The sequence below is a fragment of the Balaenoptera borealis genome, assembly GCF_965194805.1.
Source record: "Balaenoptera borealis genome assembly, chromosome: 9".
NCBI lineage: Eukaryota > Metazoa > Chordata > Mammalia > Artiodactyla > Balaenopteridae > Balaenoptera > Balaenoptera borealis.
Window position 1 is genome coordinate 30,813,050 of NC_138873.1, and position 24,852 is coordinate 30,837,901.

The window sequence follows — 24,852 nt, forward strand, 5'->3', positions numbered from 1 at the left end:
ACAACTTCAGCATCCATACCACCGCCCCTTTAAGCCCCTCAGAAGCGCAATGGCCGAGCAAGCTTGGCCGCAGTCCTGCTCTTAAATCACACACTCAGTGGCAATGTCTGCTCTTTCCTTTGCAGATTCAAGGGATGACAGCATTACCTCCAGATATAGAAAGACCCTACAAAGCAGAGCCTTTGGTGTGTGGAGCTTCTTCCACTTCTCTGCATGGAAATGTGTCTCTCGAGCTGCTCCTGTGCTTCGTGGTCTGGGCGGCACACTAAGCACCACGAGCTTGTGCCCGTAATCCTGTCGGGCTCCGTGACCATGGTTTTCCGAGATCCGAACCTGACATTTAACGTGCAGGTTAAAGACACTTTGGGCATGAAGGGTGAGGGTGAAGCTCTTGGAGACTTTCCTTTCACACCTTCCCTTCCTCCCCTCCCCCTCCTCCCAGGCTGCCTGAGAGATGTCAGTCGGGTTCTCGTCTTTTCCTCAGAAACATCTGATAACATGTATCGACCCCCAAATAGAGCAAAGCTGGCCTGACTTAATATAACCTCTTAAAAACTATGGATAAAGTCAAGTGGAAGTAAAAGAATTCTTTATCTCCTTCTGTATTTCATTTTATTGAAATATTCTTTGTTATTTTACTTTTTAAAATTGTTGATTTGGTTTCTATATACCTTTTTTTTTTTTTAATGTTTTCATCATAAAGGTGTAAAAGGAAGTACTCTCCATTCCAGTTTTCTTCCTCTTTATTGCTCTTTGGTGTGACTTCCCAGATGTAACAGTGGTCCTTCCTACCTTTCCGCGTTATCTCGTTCTGTCCTTTTCTGTGAATTACCCATGGACCTCAATGTTTTCTGATGGTGCCCATTCTAGTCTCCTCATTTATCTGAGTCTGAGTCCCAGACTACCCTGAACCCATCTCAAAGTACTTTTTTTCCCCCTTCCTTGCTAACACTGGCCAGGTGAGTTTTTTCCTTGAGCTCTGTCACTATCTAAAAAGAAAGAGGCTATGGGAAACATAGAAATGGTACACAACTGATTGTAGACTGAGGAGAAAATGTAATTGGCTGCAAACTCTGTGCTGTGAGGGGTGTTTTGTGGGGCTCCAGGGCAAAGGCCAGATAGTGTGAACCAGCTGAGGAGGGTGTGAGGTCCCTGTAGTACCTCCCTGACCATGGTGGGTGTCACACGTGTTGCATACTGGCTCAATCTGAGTCACAGTTGCTATTGTAGATGTATTTTTATATTAGTTAATAAACTAACTTTCCATCGTAAAATTGTCACCAACTGAAAATCTTGTCACCTTTTTTGGTTCTCTTGGTATAGTATAGATTAGCCAAATCTTGTTTTGTGTCTTTTGCTCACTTCTTAAACTAAGTCTGTTTGGATCATATTAATAAACTAAATAAAATTAAATTTTTGTGTGGTATCTTGCATACTCCTTGAGAGAAGCAAGTGGTTCAATACCGCTTGATTTGCCAGTCCAATCAATTAAGAATGTTGCATTTTTCCATTCCATTTTTAAGCCATTTCTCCCTAGCAAACAACGTCTTCATCACAAACTGTATTGTCTTTTAAATAAATATTGTGTTTCGGAGTTTTTCCTTCTTGATTCTCAGAATTTGTCCATCTAATGAAATATTTGTAATGTTTATGAGGAATATTTTATTGTTAACTTTAATTCCTTTTATTTCATAAGTGTTATATCAGATTCTATGATTTTCCTTCCAAATATTTTTGTAAGAAATATGATCATCCCAAACACTCCCTATTTGAAATTTCATGTTTATTTTTACTTCAGAATTTCTGAATCTGAGATATCAAAGTAAAATGATTTCCTTTGGAAATTGTGTAATACTATATTTGTTTTCATTGTTCTTAGTAAGGAAGGTGCACATACTGGCTAGAAAAGGATACACAGCTTCTGGAAACTCAAATTTTTGGAGCCAGGGGAGTCTATTTTTCTACTTGATGTTGCTAAGAATAAAGCTGGCATTCTTCTCATAGGAATTCTCATGAATATATATAATTTTGAGGCATTGACTCTTTCTTTGAAATTGGGATAGGTTATCTGTTGAATATTTGGTAGGATTCTGATTATATTCTAAGTTAGTTTGCTCTTTAGTTGAACAGACCTTCCTGAACAGCCCAGGCTTTTTACTGCTGCCCTGGATCAAGTCACAGTACCTGTTTCCTAGGCTATCAGGGAGGAGTGCCTGAGACTCAAGGGAGGACAGAGTCTCCATGTACAATGGTCCCTGGTTTGAGCTGCCATGTGGGGAGGGTCAGAGAGGCATCCGTGATAAAACCAAAATTCATCAAGGCCATGTGAGGTTGAAAGTACCTTGGGTGATCATTTTCTCTGGAGTAGTCTCAGGCAGGGTCAAGGGTGGTAAGAGTGATTAGAGTGATGCAGTCAACAGAGGCAGATGAATTAAGAGCTCTGGACTTTTATCTTAACAGCTACGGAGGCCAATGATGAATAGCAAATAGGAGGACATTTGGAAGCAGGATATAACTGCACTGTACAATTTGCTCAACTGAACTCTTATTGTTGGACATACAGACCATTTCCAGTTTTTCAGTATGATAAACATTGCTGTGATTAACGTTCTTATAATTAAAACTCTCATTTCTATAAGTATTGCCTTATAAGTTACTATAAGTGGAGTTACATATTAATAATTGCATATTTTTGAGAATTTTGATGAATACTGCCAGATGCCTTCAACTTATTGTTCAAATTATTCTCAAATGGTTCAAAAAAGAATCCTATCTATCTATCTATCTATCTATCATCTATCTATCATCTGTCCACAGAGAGAGAATAATAATTCAATATGGTAAAATGATACCAATTGAGGACTGTGGGTGAAAGATATAGGAGTTTTTTAATACTATTCTTGCAACTTTTTAAAATTTGAAGTTATTTCAGAATAAAAAGTTACTAATGCAATAATGAAAGATCCACCTATAGTAAAGTGATCCAGGCAGGTGATCTTCCCTAGATAGTGGCAAAGAGAGAAGTTGGAATGTGATTATGCCTCAGATGCCCATGGCTGAGGGCAGGAATGACTGGCAATTTGCCAGTTCTGACTAAGGATGGAATATATTCCCAGTTTAGAAGTCCAGAACAAAGGGCTTGAAAAATCTAGGGATTTGGAAAGGATCCCAAAACAAAAAAGGAAGAGGTTTTGGAGCTGGAAATCATTAAAAATATGTATCATTTATTTCCTGTTTTTTCCCCTGATTATAAATCTAATGTGTAGTAATGCCTATTCACTGAAGAAAATTTAGAAAATATGGTAACTTAAAAAAAGACAAAACCCAAATCTGTTAATCCTATTATCTAGAGACTACCAACTCTAACTTTTTGGTTCATATGCTTCTAGTATGTGTCTGTGAAAGTATATATTTATGTGAATCCATATTTGATATTAGATAACACTAGCTTCCGAAACAAATTCCAAAATATCAATGGCTTAACAGAATAAAGTTTATTTCATATTCATTTACTAGTTTGATGTGTGTGGTTCATTTGCTAATTGGCTTTCCTTTTTTTTTTTAAACATCTTTATGGGAGTATAATTGCTTTACAATGGCTTGTTAGTTTCTGCTTTATAACAAAGTGAATCAGCTATACATATACATATATCCCCATATCTCCTCCCTCTTGCATCTCCCTCCCACCCTCCCTATCCCACTTCTCTAGGTGGTCACAAAGCACCGCGCAGATCTCCCTGGGCTTTCCTTTTTGTGGTGATTCAGGGACCCAAGATCCTACGGTTCCATCATTCCTAGAGCCTGGGGGTCCTATGCATTCAGCCAGCTAACCAGAGAAAGACCTGAACTAGAGTGACATAAATGACTTCCACTTTCACTCTGCTGATTAAAATTAGTCACGTGGCTTCAATGGAATGTGAAAGGGGCTGGGAACATAATGTCTGTTTGGATAGCTGCCTCCTAATGATAGCACTACAGAAGAGAAGCTCTGCTGCAATAGATATTTTTAGCAAAATTGACTTCCATCTAATCCAGTAAATTCCAAGAGTTTTGAGTTTTAGAGACAATTATCAGACCAGTATAGTGTTGTCAACTATATGTATTTGTCAAGTAGGTCACTAAACAGGATAATTAGTATTTATTTAACAATTTTTTTGAAAGCCTACTTGGGGCCAGGCTCTTACTAGAATGTTGAGCTTATAATTGTGAGTAAAAACAGATATTGTCTCTGCCATAATGGAGATTATAGCCTCACGGTAAAGCTCATAGCTGAGCCAAATAAAATCTCCTATCTTTATTTATTTTTTTTTTAAATGGAAGGATTCAGAATAAATGTCAGTCCTTCAAACTGAATAAATTTAGCTTTATGAAATGCTTATTCACCATCCTGAACCATCCCTTTTCCATAGGTTATTTGGACCACAAACATAGTTTATATAGTTTTATCTATTTTTGGTCATCTTAGCCTTACAAGATCTTGATTGACAGTTGTATCCAAATCCAGCATAGTCAAACTGGTAGTTTATGAGAAGAAAATGGTCAATTGAATAAACTTATGGCAGCATCCCCTACCCCCCGGTGAGAGGTGTGTTCTATGAAAAATATGAATAGCAGTGGAAAATTGATACAAAGTTAAAGAGGGTTACTCTTGCACTTTTCAGAGTCTCGAATATATGAATGTGCATTTGAAAGTCCAAGCTATATAGTATGAAACATTTCCCGAACTCATTGACCACTCTACCACGTTGTAGTGGAGCAGTATTCCCCAAGGAACAAGCTTTGGGGCACACACTTTTCCCCGCAGAGCATGTCCAGGTTTATGTAACAATTTTTCTGAAGATTGCAACGTGTTCATGGCTAGCTGCAAAGCATAGCCCAACAGACGCGGGCCTTCCAGGTGTGTTCACTGGTCTATTCCTTACTTGCTGTTCTTTTTGCCAACAAACACTATTTTTTATTAATCTAGAGTTAGTACAATTTACGGAGAACAAAGAAAAGGGAATTTACTTTTTTTTAATTAAATAAATACACTAAAATGAATTACATGGCATGAATAAGGTATCTGAGAAGTGTTGACAAATAAGACTATATTTTTGGAAAGTTTCAGACCTATAGACACAGACTAATGGTGTGGAATTGATGTAATGAAAAAAAAATGAAAATTGGGAATAACCATCTACAAATGTAGAATGCAATCCTGAATTGAACCAATTTCTCCCTTAATATTTTTAAATAAGCCCATTAAATCTTGACAACCAAAATAATTCCATATATTTATACAATGTTTTGGAATTTGCTAAGTGCTTTCACATTTCTCACTTAGTGTTTAAAACTGCTTTTACAAGTGAGTATTTGTATTCAGAAAAGCTAAGCAGACAGCATGTTGTACTGCAGTAATCATAGCAGACCTAAGTTTCAATCACTTTACAAACTACACGTATATAAATTAGATCCAAATTACTTGGACTTACTAAGCTTCTGTTTCCCATTGGTAAAGTAGGGATAATAATTTCTAACCTAATAAAATTGCTTGTGGATTAAATGTGATAATGAAGGTATAGCACCTGGCACAATGAGTTGTCAATATTAGTTTTTTTCCTCCCTTTGCAAGATCTCACATTTAAGGTGCACAGTATCTGATAACAAATGCAGACTTTCTCTCCTACCTTACAGATATAATCAACTGAAATTTGACTTTAACCAAACCACTTTTACTGAGTGAATGATACTATCAAATAAATATTAGGTCTGAGTGAATTTGGCAATCACTCCTTCAAAAATAAAAATCTTTAATGACTGGCTACTTGTTATGTTTTATGTTTCCAAAGAGGTAAAATACTGTTTTGCTCTTTTATTTCCTCTTGAAAGTAATCTATTCTCATTGAAACTAATGATATTTCAGAGTTCAAATGAACTATGTTTCTTGTCTTTTATATGATTAGTTTTTATGTGAATAGCTTTAAAGTTCTCTATTTTTTATTGCTTCATGAGACTTTTTCTTCCACATTTGATTATAGTAACTTCACCTCACCTAGAGAAATTATTTTATAAGTTGTCTTCTCTTATTAAGATATTTCTGGAAAAATGGACTCTTCTAAATAATCCTACTAAATATAATGGTACTCTGTTAACCAAAAATAAGGAAAGATGGGGGAAATAAGAGTGGGGTGAGAGAGATATCCATATTAAACAAGGAACGTGTTTCTATTCGCCACTAGAGGGCGCTTTGTGTATCTGCTCGTCAATCCTGTCAGCTATGAAGCAGGATTTAAACATGCTGGATTCCTCCAACTGCTCTTGAGGCTTCACATGTTGGACTCTTCCTACTTCCTTCCATATTACCTTTATTCTTGTTAATTCTAAATTCAGTTACCTAAAGTTTAAGCTTTCTTTTTGAGAGTTTAGCTCGAAGTTCAATCTTAAGTTTCTTAACCTTTTACTGTGATGATTCTAAGCCTCTTTCTAAAATTTCCAAATTGTCATTTTACTGTAGCTTGTGTTTTATACTTCACCTTCGATTTTGGGATTATTTAGATCTTTAACTTTCTGTTCTCTTATCTCTCACTGTTTTCGTTTTTTAAATTTAATTCTCAGTTTCAATTCTGATCTAACCATCTTAATCATTTCTTCCCAATCTCTATTATTAAGTCCATTAGTTCTCTATCAAAAAAAAAAATATATATATATACGTACACTTCTTTAATAATAGCTTGATGGGGCTTCCCTGGTGGCACAGTGGTTGAGACTCTGCCTGCCAATGCAGGGGACACGGGTTCGAGCCCTGGTCTGGGAAGATCCCACATGCCGCGGAACAACTGGGCCCGTGAGCCACAACTACTGAGCCTGCGCGTCTGTAGCCTGTGCTCCGCAACAAGAGAGGCCGCGACAGTGAGAGGCCCGCGCACCGCGATGAAGAGTGGCCCCCGCTCGCCGCAACTAGAGAAAGCCCTCGCACAGAAACGAAGACCCAACACAGCCAAAAATAAATAAATAAATAAATTAAAATAATAATAATAATAATAGCTTGATGCCCTTAAGTGGGATTGTGAGCAGTAGCGAGAATGCACTCTGTAAACAAGGAAAAGTGGAGGAAATTTTGCCCCGGAACTCTCTGCCATCTACATCACTGGCTCCCTGTAAAGGGTTTCCCAGGGCAGATGAGGCTGAGTCTTCAGTGCTTGAAGTTAATCTTTCTAGAGTCATAAACCCTATCGCTCAGATGGCACACTGGATTTGCAAGGATAGTGTTACTTTTCACAGACCATTTAGTGCTCGTATGAAGTACTCTGTTCTTTACAACTCCATAGTCTCCAAATTATAAAAGCACAGGATTTGGAGTAAACTATGACACTTTCATTCCCCTAGCCAGGAGCCGTATATGGGCAGTGCACTTGGAGAAATGAGCAAATATGGTAACTAGGCCTACTCCTGGGGTTGCCCGTTTTTTTCTGTCACTTTTAGCGATGGCTCATGAGCTGGAGAAATTTTCTTTTTTTCTTTATTAAAATCTTCCATTTTTACAATTAACAAAGATTTCCTGCAGTCCTGCATAATTGAGATGTGGTTGTACATATGGGCTCTGCAGGAAGTCCGTGTGCAGCCTTTAAACAATTTTAACTTTTCATCCATCATTTACCCTTCAGCCAGACATGCTGCTACAGACTTGAAATACACTGGTGAACAAGAAAGCTCAAGTTCAAATCTCAGGAGAAAAACAGATTGTAGGTACAGCGTGAAACGAATCTTTTATTTTTAATTTTTCTTTGCATAGCTAATACAGCATCAATTCTGATAGCCATGGGGCATAGTTTTTTTTTTACATAGAGTTTACAGCTTTACTTATCGTAATGTTTGACCTGTATATTGCTTAAAGTTAAGTGTTGCATTTACCCTCCATGTGAGTGATATTTTTCGGACTGTTAACATATTTTCTGTATTATCTACAGGTGAGTTTATTTAACAGTTAAAAGGGCTTCCTTTAAGTAATATATGCCTGCATCTCTAACAAGAATATCATTTTTCATGTGATTTGGATCCATGCAGCTTTAATTTATAAATTATACTTGTGAGCACCTGCTTAAAAGAGTAAGAAAGGTAGGATGAGCGGGCAGAGAGCTCTCAGAGGAGGAGAGCTTGGGCTGTGTTCTGTGGCTCATATTCCACATCTACAGAAAAACACTTTTGCTTGGGACTGTTACACAATGCTTAGTCGCTGGGTCATAGCAGCTTTTAGTACTTATTCTGATGTGATGACTTGACGTTAAATCTTTGCCTTACTTCATTACAATGAACATAAGATTGATTTAAAGTTGACCCAAGTACAGTGAAGAAGCTAGAATAAGATATTAAATTTTCTAAAATCCTCTTTAAATCGTCGTTTTAAAATTCATGTCCATTAGACTGTCTAATGTGATTTAACTGAAAATTTTTCATCATTTTCCTTTGTAACCCCTATACAGTTTAGCACAGTGAACTGCCTATAGTAATTTCATTATAAGTATTAGTTAAAGAATTCTGAAATATGTAGTTTTAGAGTATCTCCAATTATGCTTTTAAAGTTTTTTAAAAGTAGGTTGCTAGTAGCCTTCCAGTAGGCTAAATATGTTTAGTATTTAAAACTTAAAAATTTTTGAATTCGTTTTGTACCAAAAGTGACATAAAGCACGTAATGTCAGACTAAGTAAATCAAACTTTTTCATATAAAGTTCTTTTATGGGATATCTTACTGTTGGTAGAAAAACACAGTAACCAGAACTATGAGACTAGCTAAGGCCATGTCTGGTACGCAGGGCTTGCTTTGTAAATAGGCAAAAGGATAATCATCATGTGATCTAGCTTTATGAATTCAGATACTTAGAGGGTGAATAGAAAAACTCTGCCTAGCTGGCTGCTGCCTAAAATTTCAAAACCAGAACATTGTTATTTGGTCACTGGAAAGCTAATACATTAAGTATTATTCCTTCCTAAGGAAGAAGGAATTTAATGGAATGTGGTGGAGGTAAGAAGGCTGGAGGAGATGAAATGGGTCGAGTATTCAGATGAAAGAATGAACAAGACTACCCGCAAAAAAAGTAATGGACACTAAACAGAGTCGAAGACAACCTTCTCTTCAATTTCTGTAGTTAGCACTATATGTGTGCCTAAGCCACACAACCAGGATTTGTCAAGGTAATTTGCATTTAATGCATTCTCTCCTGTCATCCATAAAAGCAGCAAGATATTTACTTCAGTGTAAAATAGGAGCCTGTGGTTTAACATGAGGAAAAGTCTAATGCAAAGTTTAAAATGGGTCCCCATATACAACAGCTACATTTTCTTTCAATCTTCTGTGAGTAGAAATGACCTTAATTAATCAAGAAAAAGGTTATGGGGTGAAATGCCAAAGGATAACAGGTGTTCCTTCTCCCCTTTTTGTGGTAGGTGTGACCTTCCCAAAGAGTAGAAGGAATAACACGTCGTTGAACTCCCCATTTGGTTTTAAAGGACATGGGTGCCACTGTGGGGACAGATGCCCAGGCAGCTACAGAAATATTCTCAATCCTGGAGGGTCCAGCAGTCTGCTCTTGCAGACGGAACAATAGTCTGGGGTTTGAGCAGACACTGTGGTCCCACAGATTTCTCATCTTTCTTCTTCCTTTCTTCCGTGTTCTCTCCCCACCCTCCCTTCCACCTTCCATTTCTCCCCTCCTGTCTTCATTCTCTCTTGCAAACTCTCAGCTAGACAGCACACATTTACTGAGCACCAAACTTGGCTGGGTCATCAACAAGACAAATTTCCTGATTTTGTAGAATTGACAGCCTCCAGGGAAAGCAGTACCATGAACAACCATCACACAAATACCACTGTGCATATATTAGAATGGCTAAAATCAAAAACACAGAAAAAAATGCTGATGAGGACCTGAAACAAAAATATATAAACTTACACATTACTGGTGGGAATGTAAAGTGGTACAGCCACTTTGATCAAAGGTTGCAGTTTCTTATAAAGAAAAGCATTCATTTAGCCTACAACTCATTCATTTAGCCATCACATTCCTGGGTGTTTACACTAGAGAACGGAAACCTCATGTTCACATAAAGCCCTACATGAATGTTTGTAGCAGCTTTATTTATAATAGCTAAAAACTGGAAACAAACCAAATGTTCTTAAATGGGCGAATGGAAAAATAAACTGGGTACATGCAGCTTATGAATTACCACTCAGCAGTAAAAAGGAATGAACTATTGATACAAGGACTTGGATACTTCTCAATGTCATATGCCAAGTGAAAAAGAAAATCTCAAAAGATTACATAATGTATGATTCCATTTATATAATATTATCAAAATGACACAATTATAGTGATGGAGGACAGACCAGTGGTTGCCGGAAATTAGGGCTGGGTGTAGGATTTGACTGTAAAGGGGTAAAATGAGGAAGCTTCTTTGTGGTGATGGAATAGTTCTGTCCCTTAATTGTGATAGTTACACAAATACGTACTGGTAATAAGATTTCATAGAACTATGCACCCCTCTCCTTAAAAAAAAAAAGTACATGCAAATACTGGTGAAATATAAACATTGTCCATAGTTGAGTTAATTGTATTGTAACAATATTGATTTACCACTTTTGACAATATACCATGATTATATAAGATGTCATCATTGGGGGATTTATTGTTCCTTATATATTTTTCTATGTCCTCTGGCCTATGAATTCCATGAAGACAAGAATTATAACTTTGTTGTCTCACTTGTTCCTAACATACTACCAGGTACAGAGAAAATGCTCCATAAACATTTGTTGAATAAATGCATTCTATCATAAATTATCAGATGAAAAATGTCAGGTTGCTTCTGAGATCAATCTCATCTAATGTCTCTGCTGCATTTAACACAATGATCTCCTTCTGTCTTCTTCATATTTCCCCCCCTTGGCTGTGCATTACAATTCTCTCTTTGTTCTTTCCTGGACGTTTATCTTTTCTTAAACCCTACACAGACCTTGAATTGAGGAGGCAAATGCCATAACTATGGTGACAAAGTAGGTAATATAAATAAGCATTATACTTGATGATCGTAAGAAAATTTGGAATGAAGAGGTCTGTGTCCAAATCGGAGAACACAAAACTCAACTAAAGGTTTTGATTTTTTTTTTTTTAAATTAAAAAAGTGTTGAGCAGACCTTACAAAATGTATTTATGTGATTTAGCACCTTCCTGCTCTATAGGGTTCTGTCTTCCCTGGTGTTCACGAGTGTTTGTATTATGATAATTCCTGGCCTCAAACATATTGGACTAGACATAGCAACAGAAATATATATACACAATTATATTATACAATTATAATTATATATAATATCTACATATTATATATATGATAATTATATATAATATATATTATGGTATATATAGTTATATACTTTTAATTTCAAATCTCAAATTTATTATATCCCAAATAGAACTCCTCTTGCTGCAAAACGTCTATATTCTTATCTATTTCCTTTTTTGTGAATTGGTCACACAGTCCTCTCATTCACCTAAACTGGAATTTGAACTCATCATCAATTTCACCCATTTCTTCAGTCCTCACAGTCTGTCTGTCCCTATGTCTTGTAGACCCTTGAATGCTTTCTGCCATTCTCACTGTTATGAGTTTAACTCAAGTCCTTATTATCTCTCATTTGATCTTTTTGCCATAGTTTCCTTGTCAGTGATTCCAAAACCTGGATGTGTGTCAGAATCACCTGCGGAATTTTGTAAAAATAAAGATCCCTAGTCCCAGTCGCCATGTCTTACCTACTGAAGCATAATCTCAGGGATGGGCCTAGAACATTCACAGTTGGTTCATTAAAGCAATGCAGTGACTTAAAAATGCTCATCAGTATTCTTACTGTTATATCATATCAGTCTATACTTCTTACTTAAACCATTTGCACCCATGCTGCTCTCTTTATTCCTCTTCCTAAAGAGCAGACAGCACCCTAATGCGACAAAGAGAAACCATAGTCACAGGTGCTGCTGTAGAGCCCAGAAGTGCCTCAGGCTTGAGGACTTTAATAATGGACCCTGCAAGTCAAAAGGCACAATGAGGGCAGACATTCCAGCTAGAAAATTATCCAGCTAAACTCAAAAGAATTGAAAACCTAATTGTAACACTAAATAATGAAATCATTTTCCTCAAAAAATAATTTATCTTTTTCATGGATGAATTGCTATTGTTTAAACAAAGTATTTCTGTTGGTTTTGGTGAGAGAGTTTTAACCTTGTACTGCAAGCTAAGGACCATGTGAAACCCAGCATTACCTGTATTAAATGAGGCTGCGCTCAGGGGCTGGAGAAAATCCTTCAAGTAGAGTGAAAATATCTCTTCATTTCATTGTTCTAACATTTGATCATCTTTGACAGAAACCCATCCTTGAAAAATAGCAAATTTTCATAAGTAGATGAAAAAAAATTCTTAAGTTTCTTAATTAAGCTTCTACTTACAAGAAATATTCTTTTTTCAAAATGACAGTGCTGATTGCCAACCCAAAGTTTTGAAAAAGAAACTGGCTCAGGGCTGGCAGCGCAGCTGTGATGGAGGAAGAGGTGCCCTCTTGTAGCATGAATAAAAATGACCGGAAGTGCTGACAAACCAACAGTTCTCATTCCACTTGTTTTCTTGCCTTTGGAACTATTGAGCTAATAATGACTTCTCTCTTTTATCTCCATTCAAATACAATAGACACATGCAAGTGTTTCTTTTGCAACAGCTGAAACCTTCTCCGGTAAGCTAGGACAGAGTGCTGTTTCGAGTTTTAGCTTCTTTTAGATTGAATTAGAAGGACACTGCCCTCTTGTGGTAGATATGTCACTTTGCAAAGAGAGTGATAAATTTCTCTGGACGGACTCCCAACGTAAGAATTTAAGGATTTAAATATTGCCAAAAGGGCGGGTGGGCATTTGAGGAAATGCATAGATACCTTGAATGCAATCCTAATAGAATTTCACATTTCCTATTAGCATTACGTAAGAAGAACAAGAAAGTTCATCTTAATACAGCCTGTTAAAAAACATTTGTTACAAAGTATTGGTTTTGAACTCAATGTTTCCTTCCCTTGTCTTCTCTGGTCTGGTGTTCATTAAAAATAGTGACATGGCTAAGTGTTTCTAGCTACTTCAAATAGAAACAAACAATAAAACTTCCCCAAATTTATTGTCAATGTTTATTGGTGAGAAATGCTACTAAATTAAAAATTTCTATCTCAAGGACCTGAATGTTTAGCAGGGGTCTGGCATGATAAAAACATACTGGTTTCATTGAATTTTGTTTAATGAATAAATAGAAAGCTTCACATTATATTACCTGTCTGCTAGAATTCAGATATCATCTTTCTCATGAAATAGATGGGTTAGGCAATGAAAGCTGTGTAAATTAACTTTTATGTTTTAAATGCACTTGAAAGGAGCTTGTTGTGTTAAATATGTACTTAGTGCCTGCTACGTGTCAGTATTGTACTGCATACAAGTTGTATAAAGAGAAAAGATAAAGTCCTTACTTTTTAAGGAGTTCACTGACCAATGAAGCAAATAACTACCCACTATGTTTTACTTTTTAAAAAATGAATGTTTAGGTCATAGATTTGTTTAAAAATAAGCTATATATTAATTTAGTTTCTCCCCCCAAAAAGTATACTTTTATGGCTGATTTTTCTATTTTTTAAACTTCCAAAATAGAGTGTAAATAAAATTTTAATATAAAAATGTTTGCACAATATGGCCATCCTATGAGGCCTGTATAATTCAAGGTTCTCCAGAGTAACCGAACGAATAGGATATATATAGATATTTATAAGAGGAAATTTATTATAGGAATTGGCTCACAGGGTTATGGGAGTGGAGAGGACTGTCTGCAGGCTGGAGAAGCCGGAAAGCTGCTGGTGTAATTCAGTCTGAGTCTGAAGGCCTGAGAGTTGGAGGTTGATGGTGTAAGTCCCTATCTGAATCCAAGGCCCAAGAACCAGGAACATCGATGGCCCAAGGGCAGAAGAAAATGGAGGTCTTAGCTGAGAGAGACGTAGAGATAGAGAGAGAGAGAGAGAGAGAGAGGAACAGAGAGAGACAGACATAGAGAGAAAGAGAGACAGAGACATAGAGAGAGGTCAAATTCACCCCTTCTTTGCCTTTTTGCTCTATTCAGGCCCTCAGTGGATTGGATGACCTGAAGCATTGGTGAAAGAAACTTGCTTTACTCAGTTCACCGATTCAAACGCTAATCTCCTCCCTACACACCCTCACGGACACTCCCAGAAATACAAAACGTTTTACCAGCTATCTGGATATCCCTCAGCCCAGTCACGTTGACACATAAAATGAACAAGGCCCATTCTTGCCTTTTGAATAGTTATAGAACACAGAAACTTGAGATCACAAGACATTCAGATAGAAGAGTTTCCCTTTTCCATGTAATTACCTTAGCACAAACCCTTCAGAACAAAGCAGGGGCCACTGACTCTACCCTAGGGGTAACCATGCTGCAGCTTTCTGGAAGCTGCAGAGGGCCTGGAAATTAGCAGACTAGTTCTGGGAAGATAAGATTCTGCAGAATAAAATGCTTATCAGATTTTTTTCTCTCAACTTGGGGACTCTGCGATTGAACTTAAGGCATATCCAACATAATAATACTTTAATTCAGGAAGAATAAAGTACACCAAGAGTTATGTTTGCTCTTTTCCACAGGAGAGGTGATTCCTGTTCACTTTGGAACACAAAACTAGAAAAGGTATTTTCTCCTTGGTTTTGATTTGCAGTGTTCTAAAAAGATGCTACTCTGAAAAATTCTTCCACACTGGTCTGGTTTAATGCCTGACATTCCATTATTCCTTTCACACAGAGAATCACGACACTTTCCTATATGCTTAGCACATTCTAGGCACTTAGAAAAGAGTAGAGTGAGGGGAGAGAATTTACAATTTGCTTTTCAGGATCTATAGTCTGGTCAAAAAAAAAAAAAACACCAAAGTCTCAATATAAGAAACAATGGAGACCAGCAGAAAATGAAAATCAGTGTCATAGGAAGGTACAGGCAGGGGGAAGGATCAGAGTTATAGTACGTACTTTCCCAGTGTCACCCTCTTCACGCACATTTTCTCACTTAACCCTCCAAAGTCAACACATAAAAGTGTTATAGAAAGGGGGACCGAGAGAGTGGGCTCTTGTCTAACACTTGGAAATGAAATGTCTGAGGAGACACGCATACTGACAAAGCAAAAGACTTTATTGGGAAGGGGTGCCCATGGCGGAGAGCAGCAAAGTAAGGGAATCCAGGAGAACTGCTCTGCCGCGTGGCTTGCAGTCTCAGGTTTTATGGTGATGAGGTTAGTTTCTGGGTTGTCTCTGGCCAGTCATCCTGCTTGGCCCATATTTGGTCTGACTTAGGGTCCTTCCCAGTGGCACATGCATCTCTCTCAGACAAGATGGATTGCAGCGCAAAGGGTTCTGGGAGGTTGGTAGGACGTATTATGGGCTGGTGTCTCCTCTCTCCTTTTGGCCCCTCCCGAAATCTCCTGATTAGTTTTCGGCAGCACGATGTTCCTTCTCAGGACCTCCTGCTGTGAGACAACTCAGGCAACTAGTTATCGTCATACCTGGCCAAGGCAGGCAGTTTCGGTCAATGGTTCCCTAACAAAAATATATCATGCGAAAGGTCATACACTAGCTCTGTAGAGAACCTGGGGTACAAATAACAAAGATAAAAATAATACAATTTTTATAACAAGAAGATATAGTTGTTTTTTGTTTTTGTTTTTTTTAAATAAATTTATTTATTTTATTTATTTCTGGCTGCATTGGGTCTTTGTTTCTGCGCCTGGGCTTTCTCTCGTTGTGGCGAGCGGGGCTACTCTTCATTGTGGTGCACGGGCTTCTCATTGTGGTGGCTTCTCTTGTTGCAGAGCACGGGCTCTAGGCACGCAAGTTTCAGTAGTTGGGGCACACGGGCTCAGTAGTTGTGGCTCGTGGGCTTAGTTGCTCTGTGGCATGTGGGATCTTCCCGGACCAGGGCTCGAACCCGTGTCGCCTGCATTGACAGGCGGATTCTTAACCACTGCGCCATCAGGGAAAACAAAGATATAGTTTTTTTGAGGTTCAGTTATATATCATTTATTATACTAGATAACAGGTCTGTGAAGTAGGCACTATCATTCTTATTTTGCAGATGAGAAAACTGAAGTTTAGGGAGATTAAGTAATTCCCCTTTATTATCCCCGAAAGAATAAAAAATGGCTCCCTGAGGATTTAGAGTCAGGTCCAGCTGAGTTGCAGGCTCATTCTCCTGGCACTCTGCTGGGATGCTCTCACATCTGGGCTCTGAAGCTCATAATTCTGCCACTACTGTGCCCTCTTCAACGTTTCGCCTTCTGCAGCATGAACCATCCATGCCAAGAAGAGTTCAGTGAATATTACTGTAGCCTGAAAGGTTCTTTGGGTCCAGAGGTTCTTGTTGAAAATCACACATCTCTAAAGGGTTCAGTTCTTTAGCCTGTGTTTTCTACTGGTCGCCAGAAAGAAGATCCATGTGGTCAAGTAAGTTTGGGAAACACTTGGTTCAACAACATATACAAGTTTTTGTTTTGTTTTTTTTAACTTGAGGAATTCTCAGTATCATTAAATAATTGTAGTCATAGTAATAATTTTAATATTCCCTGTTAACATGTATTGAGCACATATGATTTGTCAAGTATTTTGCTAAATGTTTAATATATGGCCCCTGATTTCATGCTAACAAAGTAATAGGAGGAAGAGACTATTACTGGCCCCATTTTATGGAAGCAGAGCAGTTAAGAAACTTATCCAGGCTCCTCTGTGGAAGAACTGACTCTGAACTTTACAAACCTCCCTTGACTTTGGGTAAGTTTCAGTTCATACCATTTCTCAGGCATATTTGAACTTGGAACATGTTTTGGTGTGGCCAATCACAAGACTCCTTTCTTCAGGAGATGCATTGGTAAGTACCCCTGTAATAATAAAAACTAATATGGAGAGGCACCATGTACCAAGGCAGGACTCAAGGCTTTGAAGAGATTGTTTAATTCATCCTTGCCTATTAGTAGGATAATGTTTTTAGGATGTAAAAGCCAAGCCACAGAGCAGGTAAGAGACCTGCATACGGTTGGGAGCCAAGGAGTCCATGATCTCCAGGCCGTGCTCATCACCCAGCACCATACTCCTCTCTGGCCCCTCACCCCATCAGCAGCCATTCTTCTGGGCTCTGTCCCAACTTCCTGCTTTCTGGGAAGCAGAATCTTGATTTGAAGGTTCCAGAGAGACACTAGAGACCTGGAGAGAAAGGGCCCTGAAGCACAGGTCTATCTTGTTAGCAGGAAGGCAGGACTGTAGGTCTGTGAGGGACACAGAAGAGAAGCTAGTCATGGCGAGGTGGGGGCACCAAGCAGGCTGGAGCGGAGGGTGGGAAGTCACGTCAGGCCAAAGTGAGAGCTAGAGGGGGTGGGGTGAGCAATCCAACAAGTGTTTGTGTTGGGGTGTGGAGTCAGCCTGGGATAGGTAGAGGAAGCCCTCAGCTGTCTCCCTTGGCCTGGACCACTTCTGTGAGGCTATAATAGGAAACAGCAAATCTGACTCCATATTGGATCTGTTGCTTTGACTTCAACCTTTGTTTTCTATTGCCTTTGCTGCAAGTGAATCCCTGAAGAAAGGTTGCCTATAGCTTAAAACATACATAATGATCCATCTCCAGGAACCCTGCCCACCATGCCTGAATGTTAAGCTAAAATGCCTTTGTTTAGCTCACGGCAAACATCCTGACCAGGTCCACCTGTGAAGAGCTTCAGGAAAGAAGAATTTTAACACATGCCCTCTGGAGTCTGGCCAGAACCAGGAAATAGCTGCAGCAACTTATGGCCTTTTTCTGCTTTACCTCCTTACTTCTGTCTTTCTGTATCATAAAAGAAAGTAGTATCCAAACCCGGGCAAGATGATTCTTTAGGACATTAGTCCGCCATCTTCTAGGTCTGCTGGCTTTCTGAATAAAGCTGCCATTCCTTGCCTCCACACCTTGTCTCTCCATTGATTGGCCTGTCATGCAGTAAGGGCTTAGACTCAGTAACAAGGAGACGAGGTGACATTCACTTGGAGGGCTTGGGGGCTGGCCCAAGCATGGCTGCTCTCACAGGGAGCATGCTCCCTGCCTCAGCTGCGTGAGGCCATGTCGTGTGTGGTGCCTCTGACTTGGTCTCAGAGGAGCAGGCCCCCTCACCCCCAGATGGTTTATTGGAAAGAATGGCACCTTTGGCCCAAAGAGACAATACTAAAGGGGTGGCCCAATAGATAACACACGTGACCATCAGGAGCTTTTATTTCATGAGGTTTCCTTGGACTCAGGCTGCAAACGCCAGGTAGGGCCTGTGGAGGAAAAATACACAAACAGAATCTTGCAGCTCATGCCTGGAATTCATATAGTCAGAAATTGTGTTCACTGAAATTTCCACTATTTGGTCATTACTGGAGAGTTCCGAGTTTAAGACCAACAATGATAAATCCTCCAAAATGCCAAAGGTAACTTGCTCCAGAAATAGCAAGGAAAACAGTGCTGAAGAAGAAAGGGAGTGATGCTGATTGTGTGGCATCCTCCAAGCCAGGACTTGAGGAACTTCTGGGTAATTTTAGCACATTTCTTAGTAGGAAACACCGTGTGCCGGGGGCACCTCTCCAGTCCATGCTGGAATGCAGCTGCAGAGATGAGGGGAGCCCTGCTCTGGTTTAATCTGGCTGATCAAGGAAAGGAACGGAATGTGCTCCTTCCACAGCTGCAGGACCCTCCTGTCGTGGCACTGGCTGCTGCAGGAGAAGGTCTTGTCTAGCCTTATTAATATTCTGGAAAGTTCTCTGACTCGTAACACTGGAGAGGTCAGAAACCCTTTTCTATCCATTACAGTACTGTAGAAAAGCTGTAGGTAATCATAATATGACCATATTTCTCAAATTGGCCATGAAGAATGCCCAGAGTGATCGTGATAGATAAGAAACCACAATGACAGGCAGACCTTGGAGATACCATGGGTTTGGTTCCAGATCACCACAATAAAGCAGATATCACAGTAAAGTGAGTCACATCAATTTTTTGTGGTTTATTTATATTTTTTGCTTTTTATTTTATTTAAAAATTTTAATTTTATGTTAGAGTATAGCTGATTAACAGTGTTGGGTTAGTTTCAGTTGTACAGCAAAGTGATTCAGTTATACATATACAAGTATCTATTCTTTTTAAAATTCTTTTCCCATTTAGGTTATTACAGAATATTAAGCAGAGTTCACTAAGCTATAGAGTAGGTCCTTGTTGGTTACATATTTTAAATATAGTAGGAGTCGCACCTAGTTTTTGGCTTCCCAATGTATATAAAAGCTCTGTTGACACTATACTGTAGTCTATTAAGTGTGTGATAGTATTATGTCTAACAAAATGATGCATATACTTTAATTAAAAAATAATGCTGTTGCGAAATCTCTTGCATTCCTATACACTAACGATGAAAAATCTGAAAGACAAATTAAAGAAACACTCTCATTTACCACTGCAACAAAAAGAATAAAATACCTAGGAATAAACCTACCTAAGGAGAAAAAGACCTGTATGCAGAAAATTATAAGACACTGATGAAAGAAATTAAAGATGATACAAACAGATGGAGAGATATGCCATGTTCTGAGATTGGAAGAAGCAACATTGTGAAAATGACTATGCTACCCAAAGTGATCTACAGATTCAATGCAATCCCTATCAAATTACCAATGGCATTTTTCACAGAACTAGAACAAAAAATTGCACAATTTGTATGGAAACATAAAAGACCCTGAATAGCCAAAGTAATCTTGAGAAAGAAAAATGGAGCTGGAGGAATCAGGCTCCTGGAATTCAGACTATACTAAAAAGCTACAGTAATCAAGACAGTATGGTACTGGCACAAAAACAGAAATATAGATCAATAGAACAGGATAGAAAGCCCAAAGATAAACCCATGCACATATGCTCACCTTATTTTTTGATAAAGGAGGCAAGAATATACAATGGAGAAAAGACAGCCTCTTCAATAAGTGGTGCTGGGTAAACTGGACAGCTACATGTAAAAGAATGAAATTAGAACACTCCCTAACACCATACACAAAAATAAACTCAAAATGGATTAAAGACCTAAATGTGTGGCCAGACACCATCAAACTCTTAGAGGAAAACATAGGCAGAACACTCTATGGCATAAGTCACAGCAAGATCCTTTTTGACCCACCTCCTAGAGAAATGGAAATAAAAACAAAAATAAACAAATGGGACCTAATGAAACTTAAATCTTTTGCACAGCAAAGGAAACCATAAACATGACGAAAAGACAACCCTCAAGATGGGAGAAAATATTTGTAAATGAAGCAACTGACAAAGAATTAATCTCCAAAATTTACAAGCAGCTCATGCAGGTCAATATCAAAAAAACAAACAACCCAATCCAAAAATGGGCAGAAGACCTAAATAGACATTTCTCCAAAGAAGATATACAGATTGCCAACAAACACCTGAAAGGATGCTCAACATCACTAATCATTAGAGAAATGCAAATCAAAGCTACAATGAGGTATCACCTCACACCAGGCAGAATGGCCATCATCAAAAAATCTAGAAACAATAACTGCTGGAGAGGGTGTGGAGAAAAGGGAACACTCTTGCACTGTTGGTGGGAATGTAAATTGATACAGTCACTATGGAGAACAGTATGGAGGTTCCTTAAAAAACTAAAAATAGAACTACTGTATGACCTAGCAATCCCACTACTGGGCATATACCCTGAGAAAACCATAATTCAAAAAGAGTCATGTACCATAATGTTCATTGCAGCTCTATTTACAAAAGCCAGGACATGGAAGCCACCTAAGTGTCCATCGACAGATGAATGGATAAAGAAGATGTGGCACATATATACAATGGAATATTACTCAACCATAAAAAGAAATGAAGTTGAATTATTTGTAGTGAGGTGGATGGACCTAGAGTGTGTCATACAGAATGAAGTAAGTCAGAAAGAGAAAAACAAATACCGTATGGTAACACGTATATATGGAATCTAGAAAAAAAAATGGTTCTGAAGAACCTAGGCACAGGACAGGAATAAAGACACAGACATAGAGAATGGACTTGAGGTCATGGGGAGTGGGAAGGGTAAGCTGGGACGAAGTGAGAGAGTGGCATGGACATATATACACTACCAAATGTAAAATAGATAGCTAGTGGGAAGCAGCCGCATAGCAAAGGGAGATCAGCTCCGTGCTTTGTGTCCATCTAGAGGAGTGGGATAAGGAGGATGGGAGGGAGAGGCAAGAGGGAGGAGATATGGGGATATATGTATATGTATAGCTGATTCACTTCGTTATAAAGCAGAAACTAACACACCGTTGTAAAGCAATCATACTCCAATAAAGATGTTAAAAATAAATAAATAAATTTTAAAAAAAGAAAATAAATGAGACTATAGACATATGGCATTTTCCATCTAGCAACATCATGTAATGCGGGTCATAAAGATCACAAGCATATACTGCCATGTGATTCTCAATCTCTTTTATGTGGGATATATGATATTGTATTTCAGTAATACAGCGCCACTGAATTCAACATCAACGTTCAAAAATATAAATTGATATGGAAACCCATCCTGCTTAGCTTAATGTACTTAGACTTTAAGTATTCAAAATCTTCTGTGCGTGTACAAACTGTGAAAAGATTAATTTTATTACATTTCAATACTTTAATCTTGGGTTTATTATTCCCTCTTTGATTTTCTGAAGTATTCAGATCTGCTCACAGTGTGGAAATATAAATATATGATCTTGTACATACACATGAGTCATAACAAAGAGCTTGTCTCATCTCAATGGAAATAAATAAATAAATAAATAATGCTGTTGGGAAAATGGTGCCGAATAGCTTTGCAGCGTTGCCACAAACCTTCAATTTGCAAAAAATGCAGTATCTGTGAAGTGGAATAAAACAAAATATGCTTGTATAAGGCATTGAGAAGGAATTTAGAGAATCGAATTGACCTCCTTCAGCTCTAAAACCAGTCCAAGAGCTAGGTTTCCTTAGCTGTCTGAGCTCTGTATTTGGCAGGGTTGAGTCTCATCTGTACTCTGCAGGAGAAAGTAGCTTCCTTAATTAATGATGTCTCCTACCAGTGGAGAGATGTCAAATGTATTGTATGACAAACCTAGTTCTATACCAGCTTGTTGAAAAGAAGCCTCTCCCTCTGGTTAGGTAGGCTTTGAGCTCATAGGAATGCATTCTTAAAGCTCAAAAGACACATTCACAGAAAATTTCTAAGAAGAAATAAGAACAGCGGAGGACAAAGATGAAGAGATTTTGAAATGTATTCCCTTATGATATCTGAAAAAGAAAAGACAAAGTTAATAAAGTTTTTAGCAGGGGATATAATATGAATTTTTTTCACAAGCATTTACATCTTCACATTTTATTCACAGCCAGGTATACAGTGACTATTACAGGTACTATAGTTTACAGATTTGTTCAAAATGGAAAGATATTTTTAATCAACAGTATTGTGTCTACAATATTAGATTCACTTCTGAGCATCATGTAAACTTCTTCAGCCAGGCAGGTACTTATCATCAGCTGTTGACAAAATCTTATATCCAAAGTCGAATTATTCTAATATAACATTGCTTCTTAAATGTTAGCAGTAGCAGAAGCAGCTTACCTTCATTTCTGATTGACCTCCTTAAACTAGAAATTTATCTTTTAGGAAAAAATGACCTATATCCAAAGTTCTGACTGATACAGTATGATTTTTGAAAGCTGATGTACCAGATTTTTTTTTAACCTTAAAAGAATGTATTCTAAAAAACAAAGCAACTTCCTTTCCTCACCTCCTCCTTCTGTTCCAAAAGCAAACAACAGAGAAACAAAGAAATAAACAAAACACATTTCCTGCACGCACTTGTGTCTTCATTAGAAGAATAACAGGAACTGACGATTCCCATTAACTATTCAATGGCAAACAATGTATAAGCTTGTGAGCCAGAACTTTAACAAATGTCAAAGGAGTAATATTATCCTACAAACAATATTTTCTATCTGTTTTTAGAGATTTGGAAAGGTATGAGTCTACCATCCCACTCTACAGGGTATTTTAAAAAGAGGTCCAGGTAGACAGCTGGACCCTACACTGGGAAAGAATGAAGAGGGTTGAGGAAGGAAGGAGGGCTGGTAGCTACTGATGAACTGTGTTTATCCACACTGAGCTAGCAAATACGAGCTAGGCAATACCTCCTGACTTTGTGGAATTGCCAGGTGCACGTGTATAAGGGGAGAACTCAGGGACACAGGAAGGAGAAAGGCCAATATTTGTTCTCGGTATCTGGCTGCTAAAACAATTGACGCAGATCACACTGGCTGAGTAAGAAGAGGCCACTAGGCTGAGCTGCGGGGAGGGGAATTGTCTCAAGACATGGAGGGAGTTTTCACATCCTGTTAGACTTGTGTTATTTTTTGCAGTAAAGCTATGGAAAATACTGGAAGGTTTGGGCAGGCAGTTTGAAAACAAAAATTGTGCTCCTTGTAACTGTATGCTTGCCTCTTCGCCAGCCAGCGTGTGCAGAAGAGAAATGGCCCAGCTGAAGATCATTTCCTCTTGCCCCGATGCCCGTTTGCAATGATTGATTCTTAAAGGTCACTGGATGGCTCGCCAGCACATTTTTGTACACAGAGTCCAGCTTTCTGTTTTGACGTTAGTCAGATACACATGTGGCACCTGAGGAACAAAGAGGAGACGGGAAAGAATCAGATTTTCTTTTGGCTCAGTCACTGTCAACTTGGAAACTCTTACATGTCTGAGAGCCTTATTTGGCCTAGACACCCCCAACCTGGCAAAAAATTCTTTTGTAATATTTTTATACTACAGTTTTAAGGGTTTACCCTTTGTCTTTTTTTTTTTTTCCACCCTTTTAAACTTTTCCCTTTTCTTTCTTCCCTTTCCTTCTTCCTTTCTCAAACTTTTCTAGACCCTTATTATATATGTCAGGTACTGTGCTGCTGGGGATGTATACAGGTATATAAAACAGTCTTGGCATCAACAGGGTTTACAGTCTAGTGAAAGATTTGAAAACAATTAGTAGCAATACAACCTTCTAAATACTACAAGGGACTCATGTACAAAGTGACATGTGTCCTAGACAATGACCTGCCAAACATTAGAGGTCCACACTAACTGGTACTTTAATACAATTAAAGTACCAATACAATACAATACAATTTTGGTCTCTCTCTCTCTCTCTCTCTATTTAAGCTAAGTTATCTCTCTATCTGATCAATAAGTGGTTTTTGAAGATTTTTATTTTTACCTTTTCTTTCTTTTTGAAAAGTTCACTTGTAGAAGATTGCCACGATGTGTTGAATGGTTATTATGTGCCAGCCAGGCATAGTGCTAGGATTTCAGGGCTACACAGATGACTAGAAAAGGCCCCTGACTTAAAATAGTTCATGGTATTATGGATGAGACAGATTTTCAAAGCAATACCATATAATTCAGGTAGGTAAGTTCTAGAAGTTATGGATGAGGTACTATGAGAACACAGAGCAAGAAAAGGTTACTTTTCAGAGAAAACTCTAATTCAAAAAGATACATGCACTCCAATGTTCACAGCAGCACTATTTACAGTAGCCAGGACATGGAAGCAACCTAAGTGTCCAGCAACAGAGGAATGGATAAAGAAGATGTGGCACATATATACAATGGAATATTACTCAGCCATAAAAAGGAAAGAAATAATGCCATTTGCAGCAACATGGATGGACTTAGAGATTTATCATACTAAG

The 24,852-nt window shown here is 38.3% G+C and overlaps 2 protein-coding genes across 5 annotated transcripts in view; one reads left to right on the forward strand and one right to left on the reverse strand.

The window, feature by feature from the left end:
* Positions 1 to 1,424, forward strand: part of MOXD1 (monooxygenase DBH like 1) — an 86,103-nt gene extending 84,679 nt beyond the window's left edge. For both annotated transcript variants that reach the window (XM_082406367.1, XM_082406368.1), the window contains one exon: positions 126 to 1,424. In XM_082406367.1, the coding sequence (XP_082262493.1) occupies positions 126 to 269 (144 nt within the window). In that variant the 3' untranslated portion in view covers positions 270 to 1,424. The remainder of the gene's footprint in view (positions 1 to 125) is intronic.
* Positions 1,225 to 24,852, reverse strand: part of LOC309635344 (uncharacterized protein) — a 334,869-nt gene continuing 311,241 nt past the window's right edge. For all 3 annotated transcript variants that reach the window (XR_014248773.1, XR_014248774.1, XR_014248775.1), the window contains one exon: positions 1,225 to 23,788. The gene's annotated coding sequence lies outside the window, so the exon portion shown is untranslated. The remainder of the gene's footprint in view (positions 23,789 to 24,852) is intronic.